General features: G+C 51.5%; 8 protein-coding genes across 8 annotated transcripts, besides 59 other annotated features; all 8 read left to right on the top strand.

Annotated features, from left to right (window-relative positions):
* Window positions 1–5269: a sequence feature (heterozygous, non-Esmeraldo-like haplotype).
* Window positions 9–30: a microsatellite.
* Window positions 137–159: a microsatellite.
* Window positions 213–244: a microsatellite.
* Window positions 388–412: a microsatellite.
* Window positions 812–1528, top strand: Tc00.1047053508299.89 (hypothetical protein, conserved; the record flags this gene model as incomplete). The annotated part of the gene is made up of 1 exon (XM_805932.1): window positions 812–1528. The coding sequence occupies one exon, from the start codon at window positions 812–814 to the stop codon at window positions 1526–1528; it is 717 nt and encodes a 238-aa protein (XP_811025.1).
* Window positions 1554–1578: a microsatellite.
* Window positions 1761–1795: a microsatellite.
* Window positions 1861–1883: a microsatellite.
* On the top strand, window positions 2007–4457 carry Tc00.1047053508299.80 (threonyl-tRNA synthetase, putative; the record flags this gene model as incomplete). Its single annotated transcript, XM_805931.1, has 1 exon — window positions 2007–4457. One exon carries the CDS (start codon window positions 2007–2009, stop codon window positions 4455–4457), a length of 2451 nt encoding a protein of 816 aa, XP_811024.1.
* Window positions 4668–4697: a microsatellite.
* Window positions 4778–4865: a sequence feature (T-rich).
* Window positions 4998–5055: a microsatellite.
* Window positions 5270–5480: a sequence feature (areas merged during assembly that could not be assigned to a particular haplotype. This can correspond to areas where the two haplotypes were merged or to regions with more than two copies in the genome that were merged during assembly.).
* Window positions 5352–5373: a microsatellite.
* Window positions 5481–5908: a sequence feature (heterozygous, non-Esmeraldo-like haplotype).
* Window positions 5646–5698: a microsatellite.
* Window positions 5909–6074: a sequence feature (haploid, non-Esmeraldo-like haplotype).
* Window positions 6075–7021: a sequence feature (heterozygous, Esmeraldo-like haplotype).
* Window positions 6185–6208: a microsatellite.
* Window positions 6329–8353, top strand: Tc00.1047053508299.70 (peroxisome targeting signal 1 receptor, putative; the record flags this gene model as incomplete). The annotated part of the gene is made up of 1 exon (XM_805930.1): window positions 6329–8353. One exon carries the CDS (start codon window positions 6329–6331, stop codon window positions 8351–8353), a length of 2025 nt encoding a protein of 674 aa, XP_811023.1.
* Window positions 6517–6543: a microsatellite.
* Window positions 7022–7123: a sequence feature (areas merged during assembly that could not be assigned to a particular haplotype. This can correspond to areas where the two haplotypes were merged or to regions with more than two copies in the genome that were merged during assembly.).
* Window positions 7124–21372: a sequence feature (heterozygous, non-Esmeraldo-like haplotype).
* Window positions 8393–8419: a microsatellite.
* On the top strand, window positions 8882–9664 carry Tc00.1047053508299.60 (60S ribosomal protein L2, putative; the record flags this gene model as incomplete). Its single annotated transcript, XM_805929.1, has 1 exon — window positions 8882–9664. One exon carries the CDS (start codon window positions 8882–8884, stop codon window positions 9662–9664), a length of 783 nt encoding a protein of 260 aa, XP_811022.1.
* Window positions 9740–9759: a microsatellite.
* Window positions 9800–9843: a sequence feature (AT_rich).
* Window positions 10024–10055: a microsatellite.
* Window positions 10130–10151: a sequence feature (AT_rich).
* Window positions 10237–10257: a microsatellite.
* Window positions 10322–10343: a microsatellite.
* Window positions 10379–10437: a sequence feature (T-rich).
* Window positions 10580–10615: a microsatellite.
* Window positions 10674–10709: a microsatellite.
* Window positions 10723–10764: a microsatellite.
* Window positions 10782–17195, top strand: Tc00.1047053508299.50 (hypothetical protein, conserved; the record flags this gene model as incomplete). The annotated part of the gene is made up of 1 exon (XM_805928.1): window positions 10782–17195. The coding sequence occupies one exon, from the start codon at window positions 10782–10784 to the stop codon at window positions 17193–17195; it is 6414 nt and encodes a 2137-aa protein (XP_811021.1).
* Window positions 16493–16522: a microsatellite.
* Window positions 17254–17300: a microsatellite.
* Window positions 17336–17362: a microsatellite.
* Window positions 17647–18783, top strand: Tc00.1047053508299.40 (uncharacterized protein; the record flags this gene model as incomplete). The annotated part of the gene is made up of 1 exon (XM_805927.1): window positions 17647–18783. One exon carries the CDS (start codon window positions 17647–17649, stop codon window positions 18781–18783), a length of 1137 nt encoding a protein of 378 aa, XP_811020.1.
* Window positions 18868–18910: a sequence feature (A-rich).
* Window positions 18911–18937: a microsatellite.
* Window positions 18938–18990: a sequence feature (A-rich).
* Window positions 19143–19175: a microsatellite.
* Tc00.1047053508299.30 (uncharacterized protein) lies at window positions 19287–21359 on the top strand (the record flags this gene model as incomplete). Its single annotated transcript, XM_805926.1, has 1 exon — window positions 19287–21359. One exon carries the CDS (start codon window positions 19287–19289, stop codon window positions 21357–21359), a length of 2073 nt encoding a protein of 690 aa, XP_811019.1.
* Window positions 21373–21500: a sequence feature (areas merged during assembly that could not be assigned to a particular haplotype. This can correspond to areas where the two haplotypes were merged or to regions with more than two copies in the genome that were merged during assembly.).
* Window positions 21387–21422: a sequence feature (AT_rich).
* Window positions 21446–21469: a microsatellite.
* Window positions 21501–24102: a sequence feature (heterozygous, non-Esmeraldo-like haplotype).
* Window positions 21678–21735: a sequence feature (AT_rich).
* Window positions 21753–21789: a microsatellite.
* On the top strand, window positions 21938–22870 carry Tc00.1047053508299.20 (hypothetical protein, conserved; the record flags this gene model as incomplete). Its single annotated transcript, XM_805925.1, has 1 exon — window positions 21938–22870. The coding sequence occupies one exon, from the start codon at window positions 21938–21940 to the stop codon at window positions 22868–22870; it is 933 nt and encodes a 310-aa protein (XP_811018.1).
* Window positions 22876–22912: a sequence feature (AT_rich).
* Window positions 22946–22972: a microsatellite.
* Window positions 22992–23017: a microsatellite.
* Window positions 23027–23052: a microsatellite.
* Window positions 23089–23118: a sequence feature (AT_rich).
* Window positions 23199–23227: a microsatellite.
* Window positions 23295–23316: a sequence feature (GC_rich).
* Window positions 23427–23508: a sequence feature (A-rich).
* Window positions 23676–23740: a sequence feature (T-rich).
* Window positions 23746–23776: a repeat region.
* Window positions 23777–23803: a microsatellite.
* Window positions 23804–23824: a repeat region.
* Window positions 23847–23906: a sequence feature (GA-rich).
* Window positions 24033–24071: a microsatellite.

Raw genomic sequence — 24102 nt, 5'->3', positions numbered from 1 at the left:
CCCCCCTTAAAAAAAAAAAAAAAAAAAAAAGAGAGCACTTCAGAAAAATAGAAAAGTCATGAAACAAGACGCATCACCTGCACCTGCACCTTCCTCCTTTTTCGTGTTCTCTCCCTCTTTTTTGTTGTTCATAAAATTTTTTTTTTTTTTTTTTTTTTTGTATTTTATTTCCTCTCAATCCTATGTTTATGCGAACACGTATGCATGTCTGCTTTCTTTCTTTTTTTTTTTTTTTTCTTTTTTTCCCCCAATTAATACCAGAGATGCGGCCGCTTTTTTTATTTCTCTCTCACTCTCTCTGTGTGTGTGTGTGTGTGTAATGGATGGTCGGATGTCATCACGGCGGTAATATTGTCTACGTCATTTATGATGCATTTTTTTTTTTTTTCTTTTTCTCTCTCTCTCTCTCTCTTTTACCAACAGTCGGATGTCTACTCCGTAGCGGATGGGTGGCAGGCAGTTATCTTTCCCTCTATTAAGAGTACTGGGCCCTGGCACCATTGTTCAAGTGGCCGGCTGCGCCCAGGGAGAGAGATGTCTACGTCATACCTGCGCCGGCGATCGCATGGCCCCCGCGGCCTCTTTGAGAAGCGATCGCGTGCCGCGGATGGTGGCGGTGGCGGTGGCGCAGCAGAAAAATACACTACAGACCACACGGGCATGTGCACAACTCTCCTTCTCAACCCTACCGTGTTTTTCTCCCTCCCTCCCTCCCTTTTTTTTTTTTTTTTGTTTGGCATGTCCGGTTGTTTTTTCACCCTTTTTCTTTATTCTCCTTTCCGCCCACCCCTCTTCCCGTGCAGTTTTAGTGATGCCGAGCGGCGACAAAAAAATCGACACCAGAAACGGTGACGGCCACGACGACAACAGAAGCGACTACTGCGATGACGACTACGTGCCACCTGCGCAGCGTGGGGTGTTGTTTTTCTCGACCATCCCGCGCGACATGCGACCACAGGAGGTGCGCATGCACTTTAATGAGTTTGGTAAGATTCTGCGACAGAAATTTACGCCTTTTCCAAAGAAGGAGCGACGCCCTGGCGGCACGTTGCTTCCGCTGCAGTTTATGAATGGATACTTGGAGTTTGCACACGCCGAGGACGCGCGACGGGCGGCGGCGGCGATGAACGGGACGCCTGTCGCATGCAAGCGACGCCGCAAGTGCCACGGCCAGCTGTGGACAGTGAAGTTCCTTGACGACTTCACGTGGGACACGTTGCTTGAGCAGAAGGAGGAGACACGGCGCACACGGCGGCAGCGTGAGGCGGAGGCACGCAGCGCGGAGCGCGCCATCAACGAAGCGTACCGCGCTGCCGTCCTGGGGGCGATGCGGCGCAAACACACACGCGGCGAAGGAGGAGCCTCACCGAAGGAACCGAATGAATGCCGCAGTCCTAAGAAGACAGAGCGGCGAGAGCAAAATGTCACTGGGAGGATGTTACGTGATGTTTCTGTTTCTTCTGATTCCGTTGGTGCTGCTGCTGTGACTCCTCTTGAGGTGGTGAAGAAGAAGCGGAGGAAAGAATGATGTTTTTGATGCCACGTTGAACTTATCTTTCTTTCTCTCTCTCTCTCTCTGTGTGTGTGTGTGTGTAGCGTTGACGCCATCCTATTCTTGTGCCGTATCTCGTTTTTCCCACCGCTGCTGCTTCAGAGGGGAACGGAGCACACGCCCACACGGCGGAGGCGCGGAACATCAATAAAGAGACGTGAAGGATGAGGAGGAGGTCATTTTGAGCCCGTTAAGATTGACGCGTGTGATTTATTTATTTATTTATTTTCTTCTTTGCTTATTGGCTGTTGTTGTTGTTGCTGCTGCTGCTTGGGAGTGCGGCTTTGCTTTCTGTTTTTCTGAAAGTTACACACACACACACACACACACAAAAATAAAGAAGAAGTAGAGAGCCACGTTTCGAATTCACCAGCGCGGTTTTTTATTGCTGCGACCCCGGATATTCTCCTACGCCTACCCCAAATTCTCAGCCAGTTGCTCGACACAGTTATTCATGTCAAAAGCCGCGACGACGTCTGCTGGCGAGAAGAATAAGAAGGGGGCGGCACCTTCTGCCTCGGATGCCGCAACAGTCGACCTCAAGTCATTGCAGGAGCCGGAATTTTGGAAGGCACGTGATGCGTTGTTCGATGAATTGCTGGCAGCGCAGGAGGCGAAGTACAACTCCATGCAGGCACCCATCACCATCACACTACCCGACGGCAAACAACTACCCGCCACAAGCTGGCTGACGACCCCAATAGACATTGCGAAACGACTGTCCAACTCCCAGGCCGAACGGGTGATTGTTGCACGCGTGAATGACGAGTTGTGGGACCTCACCCGCGTCTTTGAGGGCGATGCCACACTTGAACTTCTCGACTGGGACGATCCTGAGGCACGACATGTCTTCTGGCACAGCTCCTCCCACGTGCTCGGCTACGCTCTCGAGCGTGTCTTCCACACACGTCTTTCGGTTGGACCGGCGCTGGAGGAAGGGGGTTTCTTTTACGAGGGCGACACGGGCCGGCCGCTGTCGGAGACGGATTACAAGTCAATTGAGATCGCCATGCAGGAACTTGTAAAGATGAAGATGCCGTACCAGCGCCTGACGGTCTCAAAGGCCGACGCACTACGACTTTTTGGCTACACGGAATTTAAGAGCAAGATACTCGCAAGCAAAGTGCCTGAGAACGGCTTTTGTACGGTCTACCGCTGTGGTCACTTGATTGACCCATGCCGTGGTCCACATTTACCCGACACCGGCCGTGTAAAGGCGTTTGCCGTGACAAAGAACTCCTCTTCTTACTTTGAAGGGAAGGCGGAAAATGCGGTGCTGCAGCGCGTGTATGGCATTTCCTTCCCGAAGCAGACGATGTTGACAGAATGGAAGGCACTGCAAGCGGAGGCTGCACGGCGTGATCATCGGAACATTGGCAGGCAACAGCAACTTTTCGGCTTTCACGAGGTGTCGCCCGGCAGCGCCTTTTGGCTTCCACACGGCGCTCGTATTTACAACGCGCTGGTGGAGTTTCAGCGCAAACAGTACCGCCGCCGCGGCTTTGAGGAGGTTGTTTCGCCCAACATGTTTTCCTCCAAACTTTGGATGGTCTCGGGCCACTGGGACAAGTATGCAGACAACATGTTCCGCATCGTTGTGGAGAAGGAGGATCATGGGATGAAGCCAATGAACTGTCCCGGTCACTGCATCATGTACGCCATGCAGCAACACTCATACAAGGAATTACCGATTCGTTACGCCGACTTTGGTGTTCTGCACCGCAACGAATTAAGTGGCGCCCTCACGGGACTCACGCGTGTGCGGCGATTCCAACAGGACGATGCCCACATTTTCTGTCGCATGGATCAGGTGCAGGAGGAGATTCGGGGCGCACTCGTCTTTTTGGATGATGTTTACCGCACGCTTGGGTTTAAATTCTTCCTCAAGCACGCCACACGCCCTGAAAACAAACTTGGGACGGAAGAGATGTGGGACCAGGCAGAGGCGTACCTCCGTGCGGCACTCAACAGTTTCTGCGGCATTCCAGAGCACTTGCCGGATCCTTTTAAGGAGGGTGCCACCTTTACGTTTGATGGACGCAGGGACACCGTCAAGAAGCTCCGTGCGCTTCTCAAGAAGCAGGCGGCCAACCGTGAGAACAAAGACACAGAGAAGAAGGAGGAGAAGGATGACGAGTGGAAGGGGCCAACACATGCCGAAGCGTGGGAGGAAAATACCGGCGATGGTGCGTTCTACGGTCCAAAGATAGACATCGTCGTGGAGGACGCGCTGCGGCGTCGTCACCAATGCGCCACCGTTCAATTGGACTTCAATTTGCCACAACGCTTTGGGCTTAAGTACACACTCCCGACTTCGACCGTTGAGGGTGGTGCGGGGGCGGAGGCGAAGGAACATCATACCGACCCCAACGCCCCCAACGTGGGGACGGACGCCACGACGACAGAGGGAAAACCTGAAGCGGGAGATGAGTGCCTTTCATCGTACGAGAAGGCCGCAAGGGAACTTTGCATCGACCGCCGTCTGGATGCGAACCAGGCACGTCCAGTTATGATTCATCGCGCCATTTTTGGCTCGCTTGAGCGCTGTATCGCTATTTTGTGCGAGCACTACGGCGGCGAGTGGCCGCTGTGGCTCAGTCCACGGCAGGTGATTGTTATCCCCGTGTCTGCTGAAAACACCGCATACGCCACGAAAGTGCGGGACGCATTTTACGCCGATGGCTTTCACGCTGATGTTGACAGCGGCAACGCGACATTGGACAAGAAGATTCGTAACGCAGAGGTGGCACGGTACAACTTTATTTTTGTTGTCGGTCAGGTGGAAGAAGAGGCACAGACGGTTAACGTCCGCACCCGCGACAATCGCCGGCACGGTACAAAGTCACTGGCAGAAGTCCAGCGGTGGTTACGCGAGCTCGTTGACACCTACGACTTGAAATACTGAGCACATTTACCACATTGTCCAATATCTTTGCCCCCCCTCTCCTTTTTTTTTTTTTCTTTCTTTCTATCAATATATCAATATATCTATATGTTTGTTTGTTTGTTTCTGTGTAAGTGCGTGCGTGTGGAAGGGGTGAATTAAGCGACACACACGGTTCGTGTTGGTTTCTTAAACGTGGCAGAGAGGGAGGGAGGGGTGGGAGGGAATCCCAATAAATAAATAAATAAATAAAAAAAAAAAAAGAGGTGGGAAATTCTGGTTTTTCTTTTGCCTTCATATATTTATTTATATGTCTTGTAAAATGTGTGAGCGGAGATGTCAATAGAAACAAACAAACAAAACCAAAAACCAAAAAACAAAAAAAAAAAAAAAGAAAATTGAAGTAAAAAACAAAAAACAACAACAAAACGTAGTGACAAAACGACAAGGAAAAACGGACGGTATGTGTTTTTGTTTGAGCGCTTGCGCATAAGGATTACTCGCTTACAAACTTATTTATATATAAAAGATGATGCAACGAACACACACACACACAGAGGCAGAGAGAGAGAGAGAGAGAGAGAGAGAGAGAGAGAGAGAGAGGGAGAGAGAGAGAAAGCATTGTTCAGATGTGTGTGGGTGGGTGTAGGGGGAGAATGAATGAATGAATGAAGAGAGGAGGAGGAGGAAGAGAGGGAGTTTTATTACAACGTCCGACGTGTGCCATATATATTCGGGTCGCAATGATTTGACTCGTCGCTTTCTTTGTTGCCACCTGCGCACTCTCCTGGCAATGCCGGAAACATCATCGTGGTACGCCAGGGTCCATTACACACACGCACCCGTATCACCCAATGGGGGAAAAGCCAATAGCCGGTAATGTTTCCTTCATGGAATTGTTGTCATTGGCGCAAAACACACACACACACACACACACCGGACCAGCCGCGTATGACTGAGTCTCACAGTTGTAACACCATAAGGTCTGTGTCTGTATGGTGGGGTGTTGAGTGGGGTAAGTGGGGGAATGCACATGTTACCGTCCCGTCTGCAGCAGCACCATCTGCAGCAATGCTGAAGAAAACACGGGGAAAAAAGAACGGACCACACGAAAAAAGGAAGAAGAATATATTTTTATGTATATTTTTGCATGTACGCAATTGTACCAGTGGAGGGTTGGGAGGGTGGGATAATTTCCCGGAGTTGCCCTCTTTCTTTCGCTTTCTTCCTCTTTCTCTCTTCCTTCTTTTTTTTTTTTTTTTTTGATTGTTCGGGGCGACGTTTTAACAATTTTTTATGTTTGTTGTTGTTGTTGTTGTATTTTTATGTGGGCGGGTGGGGGGCTACCAGTCAAATTTCCTCCTCGTTCCCCATCCATCCATCTCTCTCTCTCTCTGTGTGTTTGTGTTTTCCCTCCTGCCACTTCTCCTCCCCTCAGCAGTACCACTTAATATTATCATTATTGTTGTTGTATTTCGTACTACTGCTGCCACACCTACTACAACCACCACTACCACCGCTGTTGTTGCTGTTGTTGTTTTTGTGCGCGGTGGCAAAGAAAAAAGAAAAGAAAAGAGATCAACCAACAACAGCAAAAGGGCGTATTGTTATTATTATTAGTAGTAGTGGTAGTAGGACTCATTTCTAGTAGCGGTGGCTGAGGAATCGAGGCGAGGGGGCTGCGCTCCGACACATCCGTCTGCAATTGTCACCAGCGGCAGGAGACGAGGAGGATAAGTCGAGGACTCATTTAATTTAATTTGATTTAATTTGTTTTTGAATACACGGCCAGTCACTGCCGGTGTGTTGGTTTTAACAAGAAAAGAGGAGGAAGTAGCACCACCACCACTACCACACACACACACAAAAAAAAAAAAAACAGGGACAGACAAATGGACTGCAGCACCGGCGCGGCGATTGGGCAGCAGTTTGCGAAGGATGCGTTCCACATGCATGGCGGTGTTGGCGTGGGCCCAACCGGCAACTCCGAGCATGACGTTCTCATAAACGAAATGATGATGGTGCAGACGCCGACAGGGCCGGCAGGCGAATGGACCCACCAGTTCGCAGCGTACCAGGGACAACAACAACAACAACAACAACAGCATCCACAAGAGTTGGCCATGCGGCATCAGCAAAACGATGCCTTTATGCTTCGCCAGCAGCAGGAAATGGAGGAGGCATTTTGCACCTTTTGCACGACGCATCCGCATTCACATGCGCACTCACATGCGCATTCACATGCGCATTCACATCAACCGCAAGGGCTGGTTGGGCCCGCTATGATGGGGCCACAAATAATGCCACCGATGATGTTTGGTCCAGGGACCGGCGGCTTTATGATGGGCGCACCGCCTATGATGCCGTACGCCTCGATGAAATTTGCAGGGGATGCGGCAATGGCGGCTGCAAACAACACAACCATGACACAGGGGGCCACAGCAACAAGTACCACGTCCGTGCAACAGGAGCTGCAGCAGCAGAGCAGCGACAATGGATGGGTGGAGAAGTTGCGTGATGCGGAGTGGGCACAGGATTACAGCGATGCGCAGGTCTTCACGCTTGAGGGTCAGTCGGAGCAGACGATGGAGGAGCATGCAAAGAACTCCGAGTTCTACCAGTTTATGGACAAAATCCGCAGCAAGGAACTGCTTATTGATGAGGAGACGGGTCAGTTGGTGCAGGGCCCAGGACCCGATCCGGATGCTCCTGAGGATGCGGAGTACTTGAAGGAGTGGGCCGCCGCAGAAGGGCTGAACATGCCGCCGGGTTTCTTTGAGCACATGGTGCAACGTCCACAAGGAAATAACGAACAAGCGGAGGGTCGTTTATTTGACGGTAGCAACGATGCTCTGATGGACGATGGTGCCCTTGACAACGCGGCGGATGTGGAAGAATGGGCAAAAGAGTACGCCGAGGCACAAGAGCAGTTGCAGCGCGTCCAAAACGAAACGAATTATCCCTTTGAGCCCAACAACCCGTACATGTACCACGACAAACCCATGGAGGAAGGGATTGCAATGTTGCAGTTGGCGAACATGGCGGAGGCCGCCTTGGCCTTTGAGGCGGTGTGCCAAAAGGAACCGGAAAATGTGGAGGCTTGGCGGCGTCTGGGCACAACGCAGGCCGAAAATGAAAAGGACTGCCTTGCAATCATTGCGCTGAACCACGCCCGCATGTTGGATCCAAAAGACGTCGCCGTTCACGCAGCGCTTGCGGTCTCGCACACAAACGAGCACAATGTGGGGGCGGCGCTGCAATCTCTGCGGTCGTGGCTGCTGTCCCAGCCGCAGTACGAGCACCTTGGTTTAGTGGACCTGCAGGAGGTGGCTGCCGATGAAGGATTGGACGAGGTGCCGGAAGAAAATTACTTTTTTGCCGCTCCAAGCGAGTACCGCGACTGCTGCACACTTTTGTACGCCGCGGTGGAGATGAACCCAAATGACCCGCAGCTGCATGCCAGCCTCGGTGTGCTGCACAACCTCTCGCATCGCTTTGACGAGGCCGCCAAGAACTTCCGTCGTGCCGTCGAGTTGCGCCCAGACGACGCGCATATGTGGAACAAACTCGGTGCGACACTCGCCAACGGTAACAGGCCACAGGAGGCACTTGAGGCGTACAACCGTGCACTTGACATTAACCCGGGTTACGTGCGCGTCATGTACAACATGGCGGTATCCTACTCGAACATGGCGCAGTACCCGCTTGCTGCAAAACACATCACACGGGCCATCGCTCTGCAGGCCGGGGGCACAAACCCGCAGGGCGAAGGTTCTCGGATCGCAACACGCGGTTTGTGGGATCTGCTTCGCATGACGCTGAACCTCATGGACCGTAGCGACCTTGTTGAGGCCTCATGGCAGCAGGACTTGACACCCTTCTTGAAGGAGTTTGGGCTGGAGGAAATGGCGGTGTAACGACGCCGGGGGGCAATAAAGCGGAAGGTACACCGCACGCAACAACAACAACAACAACAACAACAAATAAAATGTGAACAGGATTGCTTTTCAAGGTGAAAGTAGAGGAATATATAGTATACATAAGTGTGTGAGGAACATTGAGACAAAAAACAACCACAGCAATTTGGACGGCGATGAAATAGGTGGGAGCTAAGAAGGGATGACTGCACAAATGGGTGAGTGTGTGTGGAGGGGAATTATTTTACTTCTCACAGTTGCCGCAGAATAAACGAAATTTTTCTTTATTTTGACTCCGCCGGGCTCTTGTGGCGTATCCGGCGCCAGGGGAGGGCATACGTGACATTGTCATGCGCGTTACACGTCGAGTTGTCCCGCAGGCCACTTTTACACTGTTTTTTCCGTGACCACCTTCCTCCCATTTTTCTTTTTTTCCTTTTCTACCTGTTCCTTTCTTTTGCTGCGTCCTCCTGCTTCCGGCAAAAGGGACCAAACAGACAGTCAGAAAAAAAAAATAAAAAAGGGGCAATGGGAAAGACTGTGCTCACCTGCCGTAAGGGCAACGGGTCCGTCTACCAGCTGCACGGCCACAAGCGTCTCGGTCCCGCGAAGCTCCGCATTCTTGACTACGCCGAGCGTCATGGTTTTATGCGTGGTGTGGTCAAGACGATTGAGCATGAGCCCGGCCGTGGTGCCCCGCTCGCCCGCGTGGAATTCCGGCATCCGTACAAGTACCGCCGCGTGAAGGAGCTGATGGTGGCGCCGGAGGGCATGTTCACTGGACAGTCTGTCCTCTGCGGCGTGAAGGCACCACTCGCCATTGGCAATGTGCTGCCTCTTGGCCAAATCACGGAGGGCTGCATCGTCTGCAACGTGGAGGCGAAGGTCGGCGACCGCGGCACCATTGCACGTGCCTCGGGCGACTACTGCATCATCATCTCGCACAACCACGAGACGGGCCGCACACGCCTGAAGCTGCCAAGCGGGCAGAAGAAGACCGTTCCCAGTAACTGCCGCGCCATGATTGGTATCATTGCTGGCGGTGGCCGTATTGAGAAGCCGGTGCTGAAGGCCGGTAACTCCTTTTACCGCTTCCGTGGAAAGCGTAACTGCTGGCCCAAGGTGCGTGGTGTTGCCCGCAACCCAGTGGAGCACCCGCACGGTGGTGGTAACCATCAGCACATTGGCCACCCGTCGACCGTCTCACGTCACGCACCGCCAGGCCAGAAGGTCGGCCTGATCGCCGCCCGCCGCACCGGACGTATTCGCGGTAGCAGGGCCGTTAAGGGCGCATGGCATCCTGAGGAGTAAAAAGAAATACGAAAGGACGAATCCTGTTGAGGAGCGAAGCAAAAGGGCAACCATGCACATCTCTCTCTCTCTCTTTATATATATATATATATATACGGAGAAAAAGGATGTGTCTCTGTGTGTCTGTGATCCCAGATTATTATTATTATTTTTTTGATTTATGATATAAATATATATATCCATATATATTTACTTTAATCCCCCATCCTTTTTTGTTGGTTGTTGTTTTGGGTAATAATAATCAGGCGGCATTAAGTGACAGCGTGTACCGGTCTACGTTGTTACTTATTGCCACGGGTTTGCCATTTCTCTGCCTGCACACATGCGCCTTGTAATGTGACGTTTATTACATTGACATCTTTTCCTTTTTTTTTTTTTTTTTCTTCTTTTTCATTATTATTACCTTTCCCTAATAATCCCCCCCTTTACATTCACGTCATTATGGCATGATCATCCTGGGGCCTGTTATTTTATTTTATTTTTAATTGCACATATTCGGCCTTTATCAAGTCAAATCATTGCAGTTTTTGTGGAAGTGTTGCTGCTGACACGGCGGAAGGAAAAGAAGGGAAGTGTGTGTGTGTGTGTGTGTGGCGTACGCACTCTTGAAGTAATTTGCTGAGGAGGGGGAGACGGGAGCGTTTTTATCGGCGTAGAAACAACAACAACAACAACAACACAAAACAAAAGGTTCAACAGGAAGGATTTATTCTTAAAAAAAAAAAAAAAAACGAAAGAAAAAAAGAAAAAAGTACAAAACAACAACAAAAAAAGGGCAAGTCGTGAAGGGGGCGGGAGAAGAAAGAAGCATCCAGAGGGACATTTGACAGCACCGCCGACGCTGTCGCTGGGGAAGGCTGAAGTGGACAGACCCACGAGGTTTATTGTTCGTTGGCAGTCATCTCCCTTTCTGCTTACATATATATATATATAGTTCTGTATATATATACAGTGGGATATATTTATCGTGAAGTTACGAACGAAGAGAAGAGGTTGCGGGCGGAGGCAAATATATATTATATACATATATACACATATATATATAAAACAAACAAACAAACAACTACAAAACAACAACAACAACAACAACAACAACAACAGGGAATCCTCTAGTTGAATGAAAAGGAAAGTACGCCGTCCTGTTCGGAGACCCCGGCATGTTGGCTTGTCGCTGCCAAAGCTGGCGAATCCCGTACAGGAGACGGAAACAGATGACGAGGATGGCAATGCGCCGTTGGGCACATCGTTCTCACCGTCGCTTCAGGCGCAACAATCCGTGAGGCTTGCCAGCACAAGTTTTAAATTTTCCCGTGCCGTATCACTGAGCCGCAGCAACACGAGCGCAACGGAGAATATTGAGGGTGAATTGTGGTACGTGACATCAAACATGGGACCAGGGAAGCGCGCCACATTGGCGATGCAATGGGTGACGTGCGACGATCACAAACTGACGGTTTCAAGCGGCTGGAGCGAACGGGGTCGTATAATAGACATGATGCAATTTGATGGGATTCGTGTCATATTTAGTTTTTCCCACGTGCACGAGCACTTTGCCTCCTCGCGTCAGGCTCCAATAACGAGAATTGTGCGGCGGGACGATAACGGCAACTCCATTTATGTAAACGTCTGCAAAAAAGATAAAGAGTACAGTAGAAACGATTATCAGCCACCACGGAGAGCCATGCGAGAATTCCGCCTTTGTGAAGGGAAGCTAAGGCCACGGTACTACTACTTTGGCATTGAGTTCAGTGAACATCGGGATAACACCGGCGCACCCCGCAGACGGCAGCGACGACTGATTATTTTCGCAACGGACATAAAAAGTGACCAGCAGGCGTGGTTGGATTACTTCGCGTCGCTGGGGGATCTCAAGTGCCGTTCCATTTCAAGAACAAGTAATACCCACGGCTGTTTTTCCGTGCAGGACGAGTCGCATTGTCAGAGCTTGCAGGAGCCACAAAGTGTGGGGCGCCTGAACCTCGAGGAAAGGGACTGGGGCTCCTCTCGGTCATACGAGCCGCTCGAGTTTGCTGCCACGGGACGCCCCGGCAGTGAGTCTTCCCCTTTTCTGGTGGATTTTGATGAACTTTCGGAGTCCCACGCATCCGCTTTCCCTCGTTCCCGCCACAATGAACAGTTGAGGAATTATTTAATCGCTCAACTGACAGATGAGGAAACACGTTTGCGTAAGACACTCTTCGTGGAAGAGGAAAACGACAGACGACGACTGTGCGCCGTTCGACAAGCGTTGCTTTTAGCATTTAGAGAGAATAATTCATTCTCCGCATGGACATCCACGCGACTGGCCAAGACGGGTACAACCGATGATGCCACACTCGCAGCATGCGGCTTATTTTTTCCTCAGTGCGAAGAGGTCTCACCGGAAACAAGTCAGTGTGAGGAGTTTATAACTGACACTATCAAAATGCTACAACGAACAATAACCGAGAAAAACAATCATATAAATGATATAAAAAAAGAGCTGGAAGAGTTACGAAGGCAATTAACTGTTGACAAAAACAAAATCCAAACGTTAGAAGAGAAACAACGTACAAATGTATGCAACAAAGATGTAAATGGAAAAAAGGGAAACAAGGAAGCAACAACGCCTCCAAATAAGCCAGGGGGCCAAGAAGCAGACGACCGTGTGCGGCATCTTATTGGTACTGTGCAGGAACTAAAAGAGCGGCTTCGGGCGACCGAACTTGCCCGCACCGTCTTAGAAAAACAGAACGAACGCCGACGCCGTGAGCTGGAGGAGCAACTGGCGCAGCTGGGCACCGAGAGGGATGCGTTGGCGGAGCGTGTGCGTGAGCTAGACACGCGACTGGGCAGTGCGACCGTCTCTCTGCATGACGCGGAGCATGAGTGCGAATTGGTGGCCGGGCTGCTTGGAGTTCCGACGGTGGAGGCCGGTCGTGAAAGCGATGCATCCGTTGCGGGCCGCCTACGGTGCGTCTCTGGCGCTGTGCGTGAGCTGGGGGAGCAGAACGAGCGCCGACGCCGTGAGCTGGAGGAGCAACTGGCGCAGCTGGGCACCGAGAGGGATGCGTTGGCGGAGCGTGTGCGTGAGCTAGACACGCGACTGGGCAGTGCGACCGTCTCTCTGCATGACGCGGAGCATGAGTGCGAATTGGTGGCCGGGCTGCTTGGAGTTCCGACGGTGGAGGCCGGCCGTGAAAGCGATGCATCCGTTGCGGGCCGCCTACGGTGCGTCTCTGGCGCTGTGCGTGAGCTGGGGGAGCAGAACGAGCGCCGACGCCGTGAGCTGGAGGAGCAACTGGCGCAGCTGGGCACCGAGAGGGATGCGTTGGCGGAGCGTGTGCGTGAGCTAGACACGCGACTGGGCAGTGCGACCGTCTCTCTGCATGACGCGGAGCATGAGTGCGAATTGGTGGCCGGGCTGCTTGGAGTTCCGACGGTGGAGGCCGGCCGTGAGAGCGATGCATCCGTTGCGGGCCGCCTACGGTGCGTCTCTGGCGCTGTGCGTGAGCTGGGGGAGCAGAACGCGCATCAACGCCTTGAGTTGGCTGAAGCGGAGTCCCGTCGTGTGCTTGAGCTGGAGTTTGTTCATATCTTTTCTTCGCTCTTTGTTGATGAACGTAATGCATTGCGTAGTGAGTGTTTTAAGGTGTGTGCCGAGTTGGAAGAGTTGAAACGTTCGTTTTCGAAGATTTCTGTTTCCGTTAACGATGCTGTGGAGAAGTTGGGTTGTGCTCTGCATGGTGTATCGACGAGTAATAGCGGTGGAGATGTTTGCGTGTGTAGGGGTGTTGACGTTATTTCCTCTTCTAGTCTCGTGGATCCTGCTGCTGTTGGAGCGGTGGCGGTGAAGTTGGAGCGGCTGGCGTCTGTGTGGCACACGGTCGGCCAGGGTCAGTATGTGGCGTGTGCGCGTTATTATGAGGTGACATGTGAGTTGCTTCGAGATGTTTTTCAAGCGTTGGGCTTAGTGGCGCCTTCTTTTTCGTTCCATGCGCCGTTTGGCGCGAGGGAGGAGGCTCTGCAGGAGTTACTGACGTGGACGAGTACCCCGCAGGACTGCACGAATGTCGATGGGAATGGAGGGTTGTTGCTGGCGCGCTATGAAGAGACAATGGCAGCGGGAATACGTGCTGTGGAGACCGACGTGCTGCAGCGTGTGCGGCTTGCCGCGGATCGTATTTTGAGGGTGCGTCTTGCCTACGAAGCCGTTGGGAATGCGTTGGGGGATGGAAGTGTGCGAATGGCTACGGACACGAGTGACGGCGAGGACGACAGCGTCGTTGCGAAGATACGCGAATTGCATGTGTGCCTGACGGACTCGCTGGAGTCGCTTGTCGCATTTATCGGAGATGACACGGGAGGTGCGACGCGGCGGCTCCACGACGGTGTTTCGTTTGAAGCGATGGTCAAGGAACTGATGAAAGAATGTCGCAGTGCCTCGGCGGCATTTGTGGACATCACGTCACTGGTGCGAGATGGAGTGGAGGAGAAGGAAGAAGTCCCGGGCGGCGAAGCCACCACCACCACCACCACAAACAAAAAAAACAACCCTAAACCTCTTGTTTGCTGCTATGAGGACCTTGTGGTATGTGTGCGGCGCTCGTTGACGCGGGCTCGCGGTGAGCGGGAGAAAAACAAGCGTCTTTGCGAGGAACTACGTCGTGTACTCGCCACGACAACAGGTACGGTGAGCGTTGCGGCGCAGTCTTCGCTCCTTGGAGCTTGCCTGTCACATGCTGACGTTGCCACGGATAATATCAGCTCTTTTTCGGATTCGCTTGCCAGTCAGAAGGCGAAACAGTTGTTTTCTAAAGAGGAGTTGGTTGGTTCGGGAGATTCAGATTCGTGCCAGTCGCCGTTGGGGTCGCGGCATTCCTTTGAGATTGTGCACCAGGTGCGAAGCCACATCGCCTCTAAGGTGGCGGAGGTACAGGAGTTGCGCACAGCCGTCACGACGAGTGTGGAGAAGCTTGGCGGTACTGTGACCTCCCCCAGCGTCGCATCACACGTTATTGCCAACGCGTTGCTGGATGTTGTGCGGGAGACAAGCGCATCCATTGCAGACGTGCAAGCCCTTATCGATCCCGATGCCGCCGCGGTGCGCTCGGGCCCTCCGCGGCTACGCGACCTCGTTAGCTGCCTCCAGGTGAAGGTGGACGAGTGGGAGACGAGTATGCGGGAGGCGCGGGAACTCGTGAATTCCGTCATGAATGTGAATGACCCGAACTATTCTCTCGCCGCATCACCCGGTCGCTCACTCACGCGTAAATCGAAACCGAAGCCGGTGGTGGCGGGCAGAGGTGACGAGTCGCTCTCGCTTAACCGCACGTTCCCGGTGTCGTCTGAAAGTGGTTCTATCGGGCAACTCCCGGACGGGCGCAGTGTTGCCGATGCGTCCCCGCGGAAGAACCGTGCGTTTACCCCTTTTTCCAGCGAAGCGGAGGGTGGCGGGATGAGAGGCAAGTTTGTGCAGGACGCCGTTCTGGAAATACGCGCCAAACTCATCGGTATCCGACAGCTAACAAACGCATGCGCCACCGCCGTGTGTCTTATGGGCGGCGAGGAGGGTTTAGAGAGGCAGGCGCTCGATATACTGCCGGTGCAACTTCTGCAGCGGGCTCAGGAGGTGAACGAGGTGATTCAGTTGACGCAGGACGCCGTCTCTCTTCTTGACGGCACGGAGGGGGAAGTGGGGGGGACGGCTGGCGGTGTTGCCGCCAGTTCCTGTCCATCCATCCGTACACGTGTGCGGCGCCTCGTTGAGGGCATGAAGGCACTTAAGGACGAGAATGAATCGCTGCGGCTGCAGGAAATCGCCTCCCTGAAACAAAAGGCATTTCTTCTGCAGGACTTTGAAGCGATGCGGGATAAATTCGCAAGTCAAGAAAAGCGGCTCGGCGAAGAGTATCAAAAACTGTTAGGGGAATGCAATGAACTTCGCGGGACGATTGACCGTCGCATGCAAGAAATCCAGGAGCGGGACGACACACTTGCGAAGCAAGAGAGGCGGAATACCGAACTTGAGGAGGAGCGTGAGAGGCTCCATGCCGAGTGCGATCAGCTTCGGCGGCAGATAACGACATTACGTGTCACGCGGGACGATTTGCAGGTGTTGGAGGCGGGTCCGAAAGAGGCAGCCATCATTCTGCGAAGAGCGTCAGCGTTTTTGTACGGACGGCTCCAAAAAGCCATAAATCAAATATCAGCGGTTTCCTCTTCTTCCTCTTCCACCTCCACCTTGTGGACAGCGGCAGAGGAAAAAGTCACTGAGAATCATCTACAAGAAGATAAACCAGAGGGCATCGTAAAAGCACTTGATGTCAATGATGCGTCTGTTTCTGCAGCGCAGTTGATGGCAGAGAGCGGCCGCGAACTGCGTCGCTGCGGGCAGGCCATTCAGCAGATCGAGCTTCATTTAAGAACTGAGACGCAGCTGCGTCATTGGGTGCGGTGGGTTTGTGTGCGGACAAAGGAAGAAGTGGTTAGTGAGGAGGCAGCTGTGCGCACACTCCTGCGTGAGGCCTGTCGTAATGGAGCCGTGCTGCTGAGCGAAAAAATGCGGGTGTTGAAGGAGCGGGATGAAATGCGGTGCCTCCTGCAGCAGCGCCTTGAAGAGTTGCTGAGCAAACACGATGAGGAACGCGCGGCGTGGAAGCGACGTCTGCAGGATTTAAACGAGACACAACAGTTGCCCTTTTGCTCAAGTTCTGCGGCGAGTAATGTGGCAACAGTGAGGGAAGGTGCCTGTGAAGTGCAGCGGGAGGGCCCGAGAGCCCACAGTCGTCTCGAACAGTGGATAATTGAGAACACGACGGCGCCGTTGCCCAACGCGTCCCTGCAACGAGCAGCAGCAGCAGCAGCGGCAGCGGCGGCGGTGGTGGTGGAGAAGACGACGGAGATGTGCGGTGCCCCACTGGAGTGCGTACCGGCCGCCCTCGAGTTTATGCCGGCCGTTGGCGGCGACGGGGCGGCTGGCGAATGGCGACCGGAGGAACCGCTCTCCGACGGCGTGAAGTGTGTGCAAAAACTCGCAGAGGATCTTTCACGATGCCGAGTGCTTCTGCAGGAACAGTTATTGATGATGGGCGAAGACAACGACGATGATGTCTCGCGATCTGAAAAGCGACGGGATGACGGGGCGGATCAGAGAGCGTCCCTCTCCAGACTTATGGAGCGACACAAGAGTTCTCTGAAGAGACTTGTCTCTGAGCGTGCGGCGCTGCACGTTGCGTGGCAGACGGCACAAAGTGAAGTTTTGAGGCTTCACCGCGAACTGCATGAGGGCGAAGCGAGATATACGCGCGACACGGAGGAGGCGGGGCGCCGCATCGGCGATCTCCGCGCTATTGTGCAGCAGAAACTTGTCGCGGACGCGAAGACGGAGCGGGAAATGGAGGAGATCCAGTCGGTGATGGACCAGCACCTCGCTGTTCTTTACAGTTACGCCAAAGAAGAGGAGGCAGTGACACGTCACCTGCATGAGTTATGCCGGTTAATGCGATCCAAGACGAACGTCCAAAAACAACACGCCCGACTGCATTTTTAGTGGAACTTTTGGTCGGTGGTTGTGTTGGTGGCTGAAGTGTTTATGACAGTCTTTAATTTTATTATTATTATTATTTATTATTTATTATTATTTATTACTATTATTGCTTTTACTGTAGCTTTTATTGTAGCTTATTTTGTTTTATTTATTTATTTATTTATTTATTTTTATTGAAAAGTTGAATGCTGTACAGAATGTGGAATTGTATGTGGCACACGAGACATGTGCACAACCGCCAGCACGTTGAGTGCCTGCTCTTTCTCTTTGCCTGTATCCTCCATGTTCTGTTTTCTTTCTCTCTTCCTTGCAAACAATACCACCACCACTGCCACAACAGCAGCCAACGGGGAGGGGAGGCGGGGAAGGTGCAAGAAGGCAGCGCCAAAACACCCCATTGGAGGCAACGTAAAAGGGTGGCTCACGTTGCATTCACCATCTCCGGGCGGGGAAAATGTCAAATGTTGCGCCCGGGAGTAGAGAAAGCGCCCCCACACCAGCCATGACCATGACGGTTGCTGGCACATCATCACACCACCGAATTTGTTGGCTGCGGGTCATTCGTGTGGGGTCGTTTGCTTTTATTTTATTGGCGTTTGTCATGTTTGTTTTGGGGATGAGTGGAAAGAGTCATATAATTGTGCGGGTTAAAGGTTGGGACGAAGTTTTTGCAGTGGTTGGGACCTGTTGTTTCTTCCACCCCGCCACCGTCGTGTATCAATGGGCCTCTCGCATGCCGTGCATGGCGCGTCTGCAAGAGTCAAGGATAATTTTCTACGCGTTACAGTTTCTCTTGTCGTTGGCATACTTGGCGCAGCAGACGGTCTTAATGGCGTATCTTTTGCTGTATTTTGGTCCCTTCTGCTTGTTGTTTCTGATTTCTGATATCGCCGTCGCTGCAATGATGGCAATGACGATGCTACTGCAATCATTACCCATGCCAATTGCGCGACACTGGCCGGCATTCTACGTCCTGGGTCAGTCAGGGAAGTTGGTGGTGTTGTGGTCCGCGCTGGGGGAGCCGATGGTGGCTGCACCACGAATGGGGGTCAATGGCCTCCTGGGAACTTTGATGCTCACTATACCCGTGGTACAATTCCCGGTGCTTATTTCACGACTTCGTGTAGGGATGTCGTTGACGAAGGCGTATACTACAAACATGGCAGCTGTTTTTGCTCACGTGCTGCATTTCATGGATGTGCTTGAGCTTTACTTCACTGGAGTGGAGGTGCGACAGTTCTCAGGCAATGTAAAGCTGCTTGTGCTCTTTTTTGCCGTCATGGGTCATATCACATGCAACCTGTATTACGCCTCACTGTTCTTTAAAGACGAGGAAACCGTGCGGTTTCTACGTCGCTTTGAGGAGCCAAGGGGGGACGCCGCCGATTTGATCGCCCGTACGGAGCAGGTCAGAGACGACGAATTGTTCCACTACTTTCTTTGGACATTCTTTTTTATCGACCTCCTGTACGCCGTGATGCGGTTGGTGCTATTTGTTGTCAACGGGACAGATGTGTCTGTCTTTTTGGGGAAGAATTTCATGATGGTTGTTGGTGTCGTTATGCTGTTGGTGCGGGCTAGCAGGCCGTAGGATGATGACGCCCTCTCCCCTTTTTTTGTTTCCTCCCCCCCCCCTCCCTTCCCAATCAGTGGAGACATGGGGCGGGCTCTCATCTTTTTTCCGTCTTTTTTTTTTCTTTTTTTTTTTTTTTTTTTTTTGTGTGTGTGTGTGTGTGTGTTTGTGTTTCCCTTCCACTTCTTCCACTCATTTTTTTATTTTTTTATTTTTATTTTTTTTCTCTACACCTTAGCCAATACCGTCTGCTGCCGTCGAATTTCCTCCTTCCCTCTCCCGTTGTGGGCTACGCATCCAATGCCTTTTTTTATTTCTATTTTTTACCTTTCCTTATCCGCGGTTTATTTTCATTGTTATTCGATGAACAATGTGGGTTCTTTTTTTTTTTTTTTTTTTTTTTCTTTCTTGTCTCTGCCTCCTTTTTGCGCTCTCAAAACGAAAAATTAAAGGAAAAGCACACAGAAAAAGGCAGATATTTGCGCGTGTTTGTTTGTTTGAGTGCCCTAACTGCTGCTGGAATGTCCACCTACCGGGACCGACTGGTGGCTTTCTACGAGAAGTATGCACCCCGCAAGGTGGGGCAGGTGGACGCACAGCTGGAGAAGTACGCCGGACGTGAGGAGGACTTCTTTTCTGCGCTTGTGCAGAAGTACGGTCCCGAGCCGGGGAATGCTGCCGGTACACCTGCAGCCAGCAGAGGTGCCAGCCCCGCTCTCAGTGAATCCGCCACTCCCACCACAATGGACAGAATGTCCACCTACCGGGACCGACTGGTGGCTTTCTACGAGAAGTATGCACCCCGCAAGGTGGGGCAGGTGGACGCACAGCTGGAGAAGTACGCCGGACGTGAGGAGGACTTCTTTTCTGCGCTTGTGCAGAAGTACGGTCCCGAGCCGGGGAATGCTGCCGGTACACCTGCAGCCAGCAGAGGTGCCAGCCCCGCTCTCAGTGAATCCGCCACTCCCACCACAATGGACAGAATGTCCACCTACCGGGACCGACTGGTGGCTTTCTACGAGAAGTATGCACCCCGCAAGGTGGGGCAGGTGGACGCACAGCTGGAGAAGTACGCCGGACGTGAGGAGGACTTCTTTGCTGCGCTTGTGCAGAAGTACGGTCCCGAGCCGGGGAATGCTGCCGGTACACCTGCAGCCAGCAGAGGTGCCAGCCCTGCTCTCAGTGAATCCGCCACTCCTGCTGTGGCCGGTGCTGCAGAGAAGAATTCGCTTGCGGATCATCATCAGCCAACTTCTTCTGAGGCCATTAAAAACACCGTGGCTCAGAAGGTGGACGCCAATGCCAGAAATATCTCTGACGAGGACCGACGGGAGCGTTTGCGAGCCCTTGCCGCTCAACTGGGTGTTGCAGTTGAAAGCGACGATCCGCTTCAGGTTCTTTCTGCTCTTGTGGACGCGAGAAGAGGCCGGAATTTTGGGACGACGTCTCCGGTACGGGACGCTGATGCGCGGGTGTGTCGGGTGTTGAATGAGTCTATGTATGCACCATCCACATCACGACTCACGGCAAGTGTGAAAGCCATGATGATGATGGATTCACGTTCCCCGACGGATCTGTCGGTAATGCTTGACGCTGTAAACGAGGAGGAGGCAGAGTCTCGCACGACCCTGGAACTTTTGGCGGCAGATGACTTTGACATTCTTTTGGCGGCGCAGCGGCGAGCATTGAGAAGTGTGGGGCGTGACGGTGCTCTGTCATCTCTCCGCGCTTCTGCGGAAGCGGCGTTACTGCAACGAGTATGGCGGGGGTGGCATGACACCGCCGCCGACTACGTTAAGCAGGCGATGCACGGCCGGCATCATCACAGGACGCGGTATCAGAAGATGCTTTTCAGCAAGTCGGTAGCCATGTATTATGATCGAATCGCACGCTCCAAGCGCCAGCAGGAGCGACGGAGGCGACAAATGGACGCCGCGAATGCCCAGGCCAACGCGATGCGACGGCGCCGATTGCGGGAAACCATCGCGGAACACGGCAACCTCGTGAATCGAAATATTCGCGCCGTGCTGCTTCGACAGTCACCGGGGGCCCACAACAACCGCGACACGCCGGAAACACCGGAGCAGAGCCCTGACGCGGTGTTTACGCATGGCAAGGCGGAGCCGCAAAGGACCCACTCGCAGCGCCTCGCTCAGTCACCCTATTGGCATGGCGACTCGGCCAATCATCACGGCAGCGGTGATCGAAGAAACAACCGCAGCTTGTCCTTTTACAGTTACGGCAATCGCAGCGCGCGCTTACTTGCAATTGAGAAAGATTTTGACCGTCTACCGTCAGATGCACGTGCCCGCGTCGTGCGGCGGCTACAGAAGTGGGATATTCTGCCCAAATCGCCCACACAGCACTTTTCAAGGGGTTTCCCTCATCTCCAGAGCATGCGGGAGCGCGGGGAGCAGCTGGCACGGCGGCTGGACACACTTGATGCGTTTGCCGCGGTGGCAGATGAGGAGGACACGCCCCCACAGTGGTGGAAGAGCGAGACAGAGTTGAGGCAGTACTTGGCTCGCGTTCTCATTGACGCGTTTGACGCAGAGGAACGAGAGATGCTTGGGCTGCCATATGAGGTATTATGAGAATTACTAGTAACGTTTTAGCAAGCCATTTATTTTTAATTTTTTGTTTCTTTTTTTTTTATTCTACTGAATTTCCGTTTTTTTGCCTCTCTTTCTCTCTCTCTCTCTCTGTGTGTGCGTGTGTGTTTGTGTAGGTCGTTGTGTTTTTTTTTTTTTTTTTACCTCTTATCGGTTTCTGCCTTGCCAGCTGTACGAGTGAAAAACAATTTTACAAAAAAAGAAAAATGGGTGGGTGGATGCATGCATGCATGTGTGGCTGTGGCTGTGGCTGTGGCTGTGGCTGTGGCTGTGGCTGTGGGATGCAGCAGTCGACTGCCGTATTAAAAGTAAATAAATAAATAAAATATTTCCTTTTTTTTTTTCATTTTTTTTTTTTCATGACAACGAACCATCTATCTATCTACATGTATGTATACATATATATATATATCTGTGTCTCCGTGTCAGTGAATTGCGCATCGGAGAGAGAAACAAACAAAAAGGAAGAATAAAAGGAAAGCGTGAGCAGAAAAATATCCCCAAAACAAACAATCAAACAAACAACCCTAACCCTAACCCAACCAAATATATATCAAAAAATGATGGTCCACGCAGAAACCGTAGAGGAGGCACCGGCGAAGACGCTCCATAAAGTGCGACATTTCACGCCAAGTGTTGTGATGGCCGATGTTGCGACGGCGTTGGTTGTTGGTGCCGCCGCCGCCGTTCCCATTTCCATTGTTGACTACAGCATCATGGCGCGGGTGGCAGGTGTCACAGACAGTAGCCTCCGCGAACTCTGGCGGGGCACGAAGACATTATTTTTACGCCCTCATCGTTTCTTTTTGCCATGTGCAGAGAATAAGTGCAGCCTGGTATTTGCTGTGTGTTTTGTGGTCTACACCAGCACATATATTGGCTCTAACACTATGAAGAGTTACTGTGAGGCCAAAGGCTGCACCCCGGAGTCTGCCAACTTTGCCGCTGGTATCATGAGTGGTGTGGCTAACACCATCACAACTGTATGGAAGGATGGTATTATTCTTCGCTCCCTACCACCTGTGAATGCGGAAATGTTAGCCAACTCAAAGAAACCCGTGCCGTGGTTAACCCGTGGGCTGTTTTGTACCCGTGACACACTCACCTGCCTTGCCGCCTTTACTATCGCCCCAATGGTGGCAAATTGGCTCTCGCGGCATTGCTGGAATCCGGCTGAGAACGCAAAGAAGAAGTTGCCTGAGCCGGTGGAGGGAAAAGTGAAGATTCCACTGCCTACAGCAGACATGGCGCAGCTGCTCACACCCGCAGCCTTGCAGTTTGCAACAACGCTGTTGCACATTACTGCCATCCGCTATCATCAGACGTACCCGAAATTTAGTATGGGAGATTTGCAGTCCAGTCTGCGGGACACTTACTTATCCTCCACGATGTTGCGTGTCGTCCGTATTCTGCCTTCATTTGGAGTCGGTGCGATTCTTAACCGTGAACTCCGCTCGGATTTACTCGACCGTGCGGAAGGCCCTACCGCTTGATCATCATAAATATAAATATAAATATAAATATATTTATTTATACATGCATGCATGCATCTATCCATCTATCCATCTAGAGAGAGAGAGAGAGAGAGAAGGAGATACACAAATATTTTCATGTATAAATAAATAAATAAATAAATAAATGTTTTATATAAAAAAAAAAAAAAAAAAAGCAAAAACGAAAGGAGAGGAAGGGCGGGGGGGAGAAAGAACAGAATATTAATATTAATAATAGTAATAATAAAGGAAAGAGAGAAAGAAGAGAGGTGCAAATTCGAAACGTAGACAAAAACAAACAAAAACAAACAAAAAATGAAACGACCGGAAAATAAAATAAAACAAAATAAAAAAAAAAGAAGGAGGAGGAGGAATACACTCCACTGCATGTATGCACATAAAATACATATCTATCCGTATGCATGGGCGGGGGGGGGGGGGGGGGGAGACGCATGACATGACATGGCAGTAGCGGCAGCGGCAGCGGCTACAGCGCCCAATGGAAACAAAAAACAACAACAACAAAAAAAAGGGAAGCGAAAAATTGTTGTGGTCCTTTTTTTTTTTTTTTTTTTCTTCTGTTTTTAAATTTTAATTTTATTCATTTTTGATGGTGTTTGTTTTTTTTTTTTTTTTTTAAATTCTTCGTGTTGTTGTTGTTTTTGATGGATGATTTTTTTGTAATTTCATTTAATTGTGGGCGGCGATGGATACGCGGGCGGCTTTTTTTTTTTTTTTAGAGGACTGCGCGGAATATGCCCCTCCCCACTCCCAACTCCACTCCCCTCCACTCCCGCACACACACAAAAAAAAAAAATAAAAGGTGGGGGAAAAAAAACAAAAAAAAAAAAACAACAAAACAAAAATAAATGACTGAAAAGGGAAGAGAAGAGAGAAAAGGGGGAAAACAAAAACAACAACAACAACAACAACGAGAAGAAGAAGGAGAAGAAGTAACAAGACATAAATAAATATATTTCTTTTTTTTTTTCTTCTATTTTTCTTTGTGTGATTGTTTCTCTCTCTCTCTCTCTCTGTGTGTGTGTGTGTGCATGGACTTCAGTGCGTGTGTTTCTCTCCCTCGCATTTGTTGGGTCATTTTATATTTCTCCCCTCCCCCTTTCCACCGCTCACGGTTGTGTCACCACTTGCACTGCGAGCGGTGTGTGTGTCTCTGTGTCTCTGTGTGTGTGTGTGTGTGCTGTGGAGGAGTAAACCAAACGACACGCCTT

The sequence above is a fragment of the Trypanosoma cruzi genome, genomic scaffold (genome assembly GCF_000209065.1).
Source record: "Trypanosoma cruzi strain CL Brener 1047053516763 genomic scaffold, whole genome shotgun sequence".
NCBI lineage: Eukaryota > Euglenozoa > Kinetoplastea > Trypanosomatida > Trypanosomatidae > Trypanosoma > Trypanosoma cruzi.
This window is presented reverse-complemented; position numbering and strand designations above follow the sequence as displayed.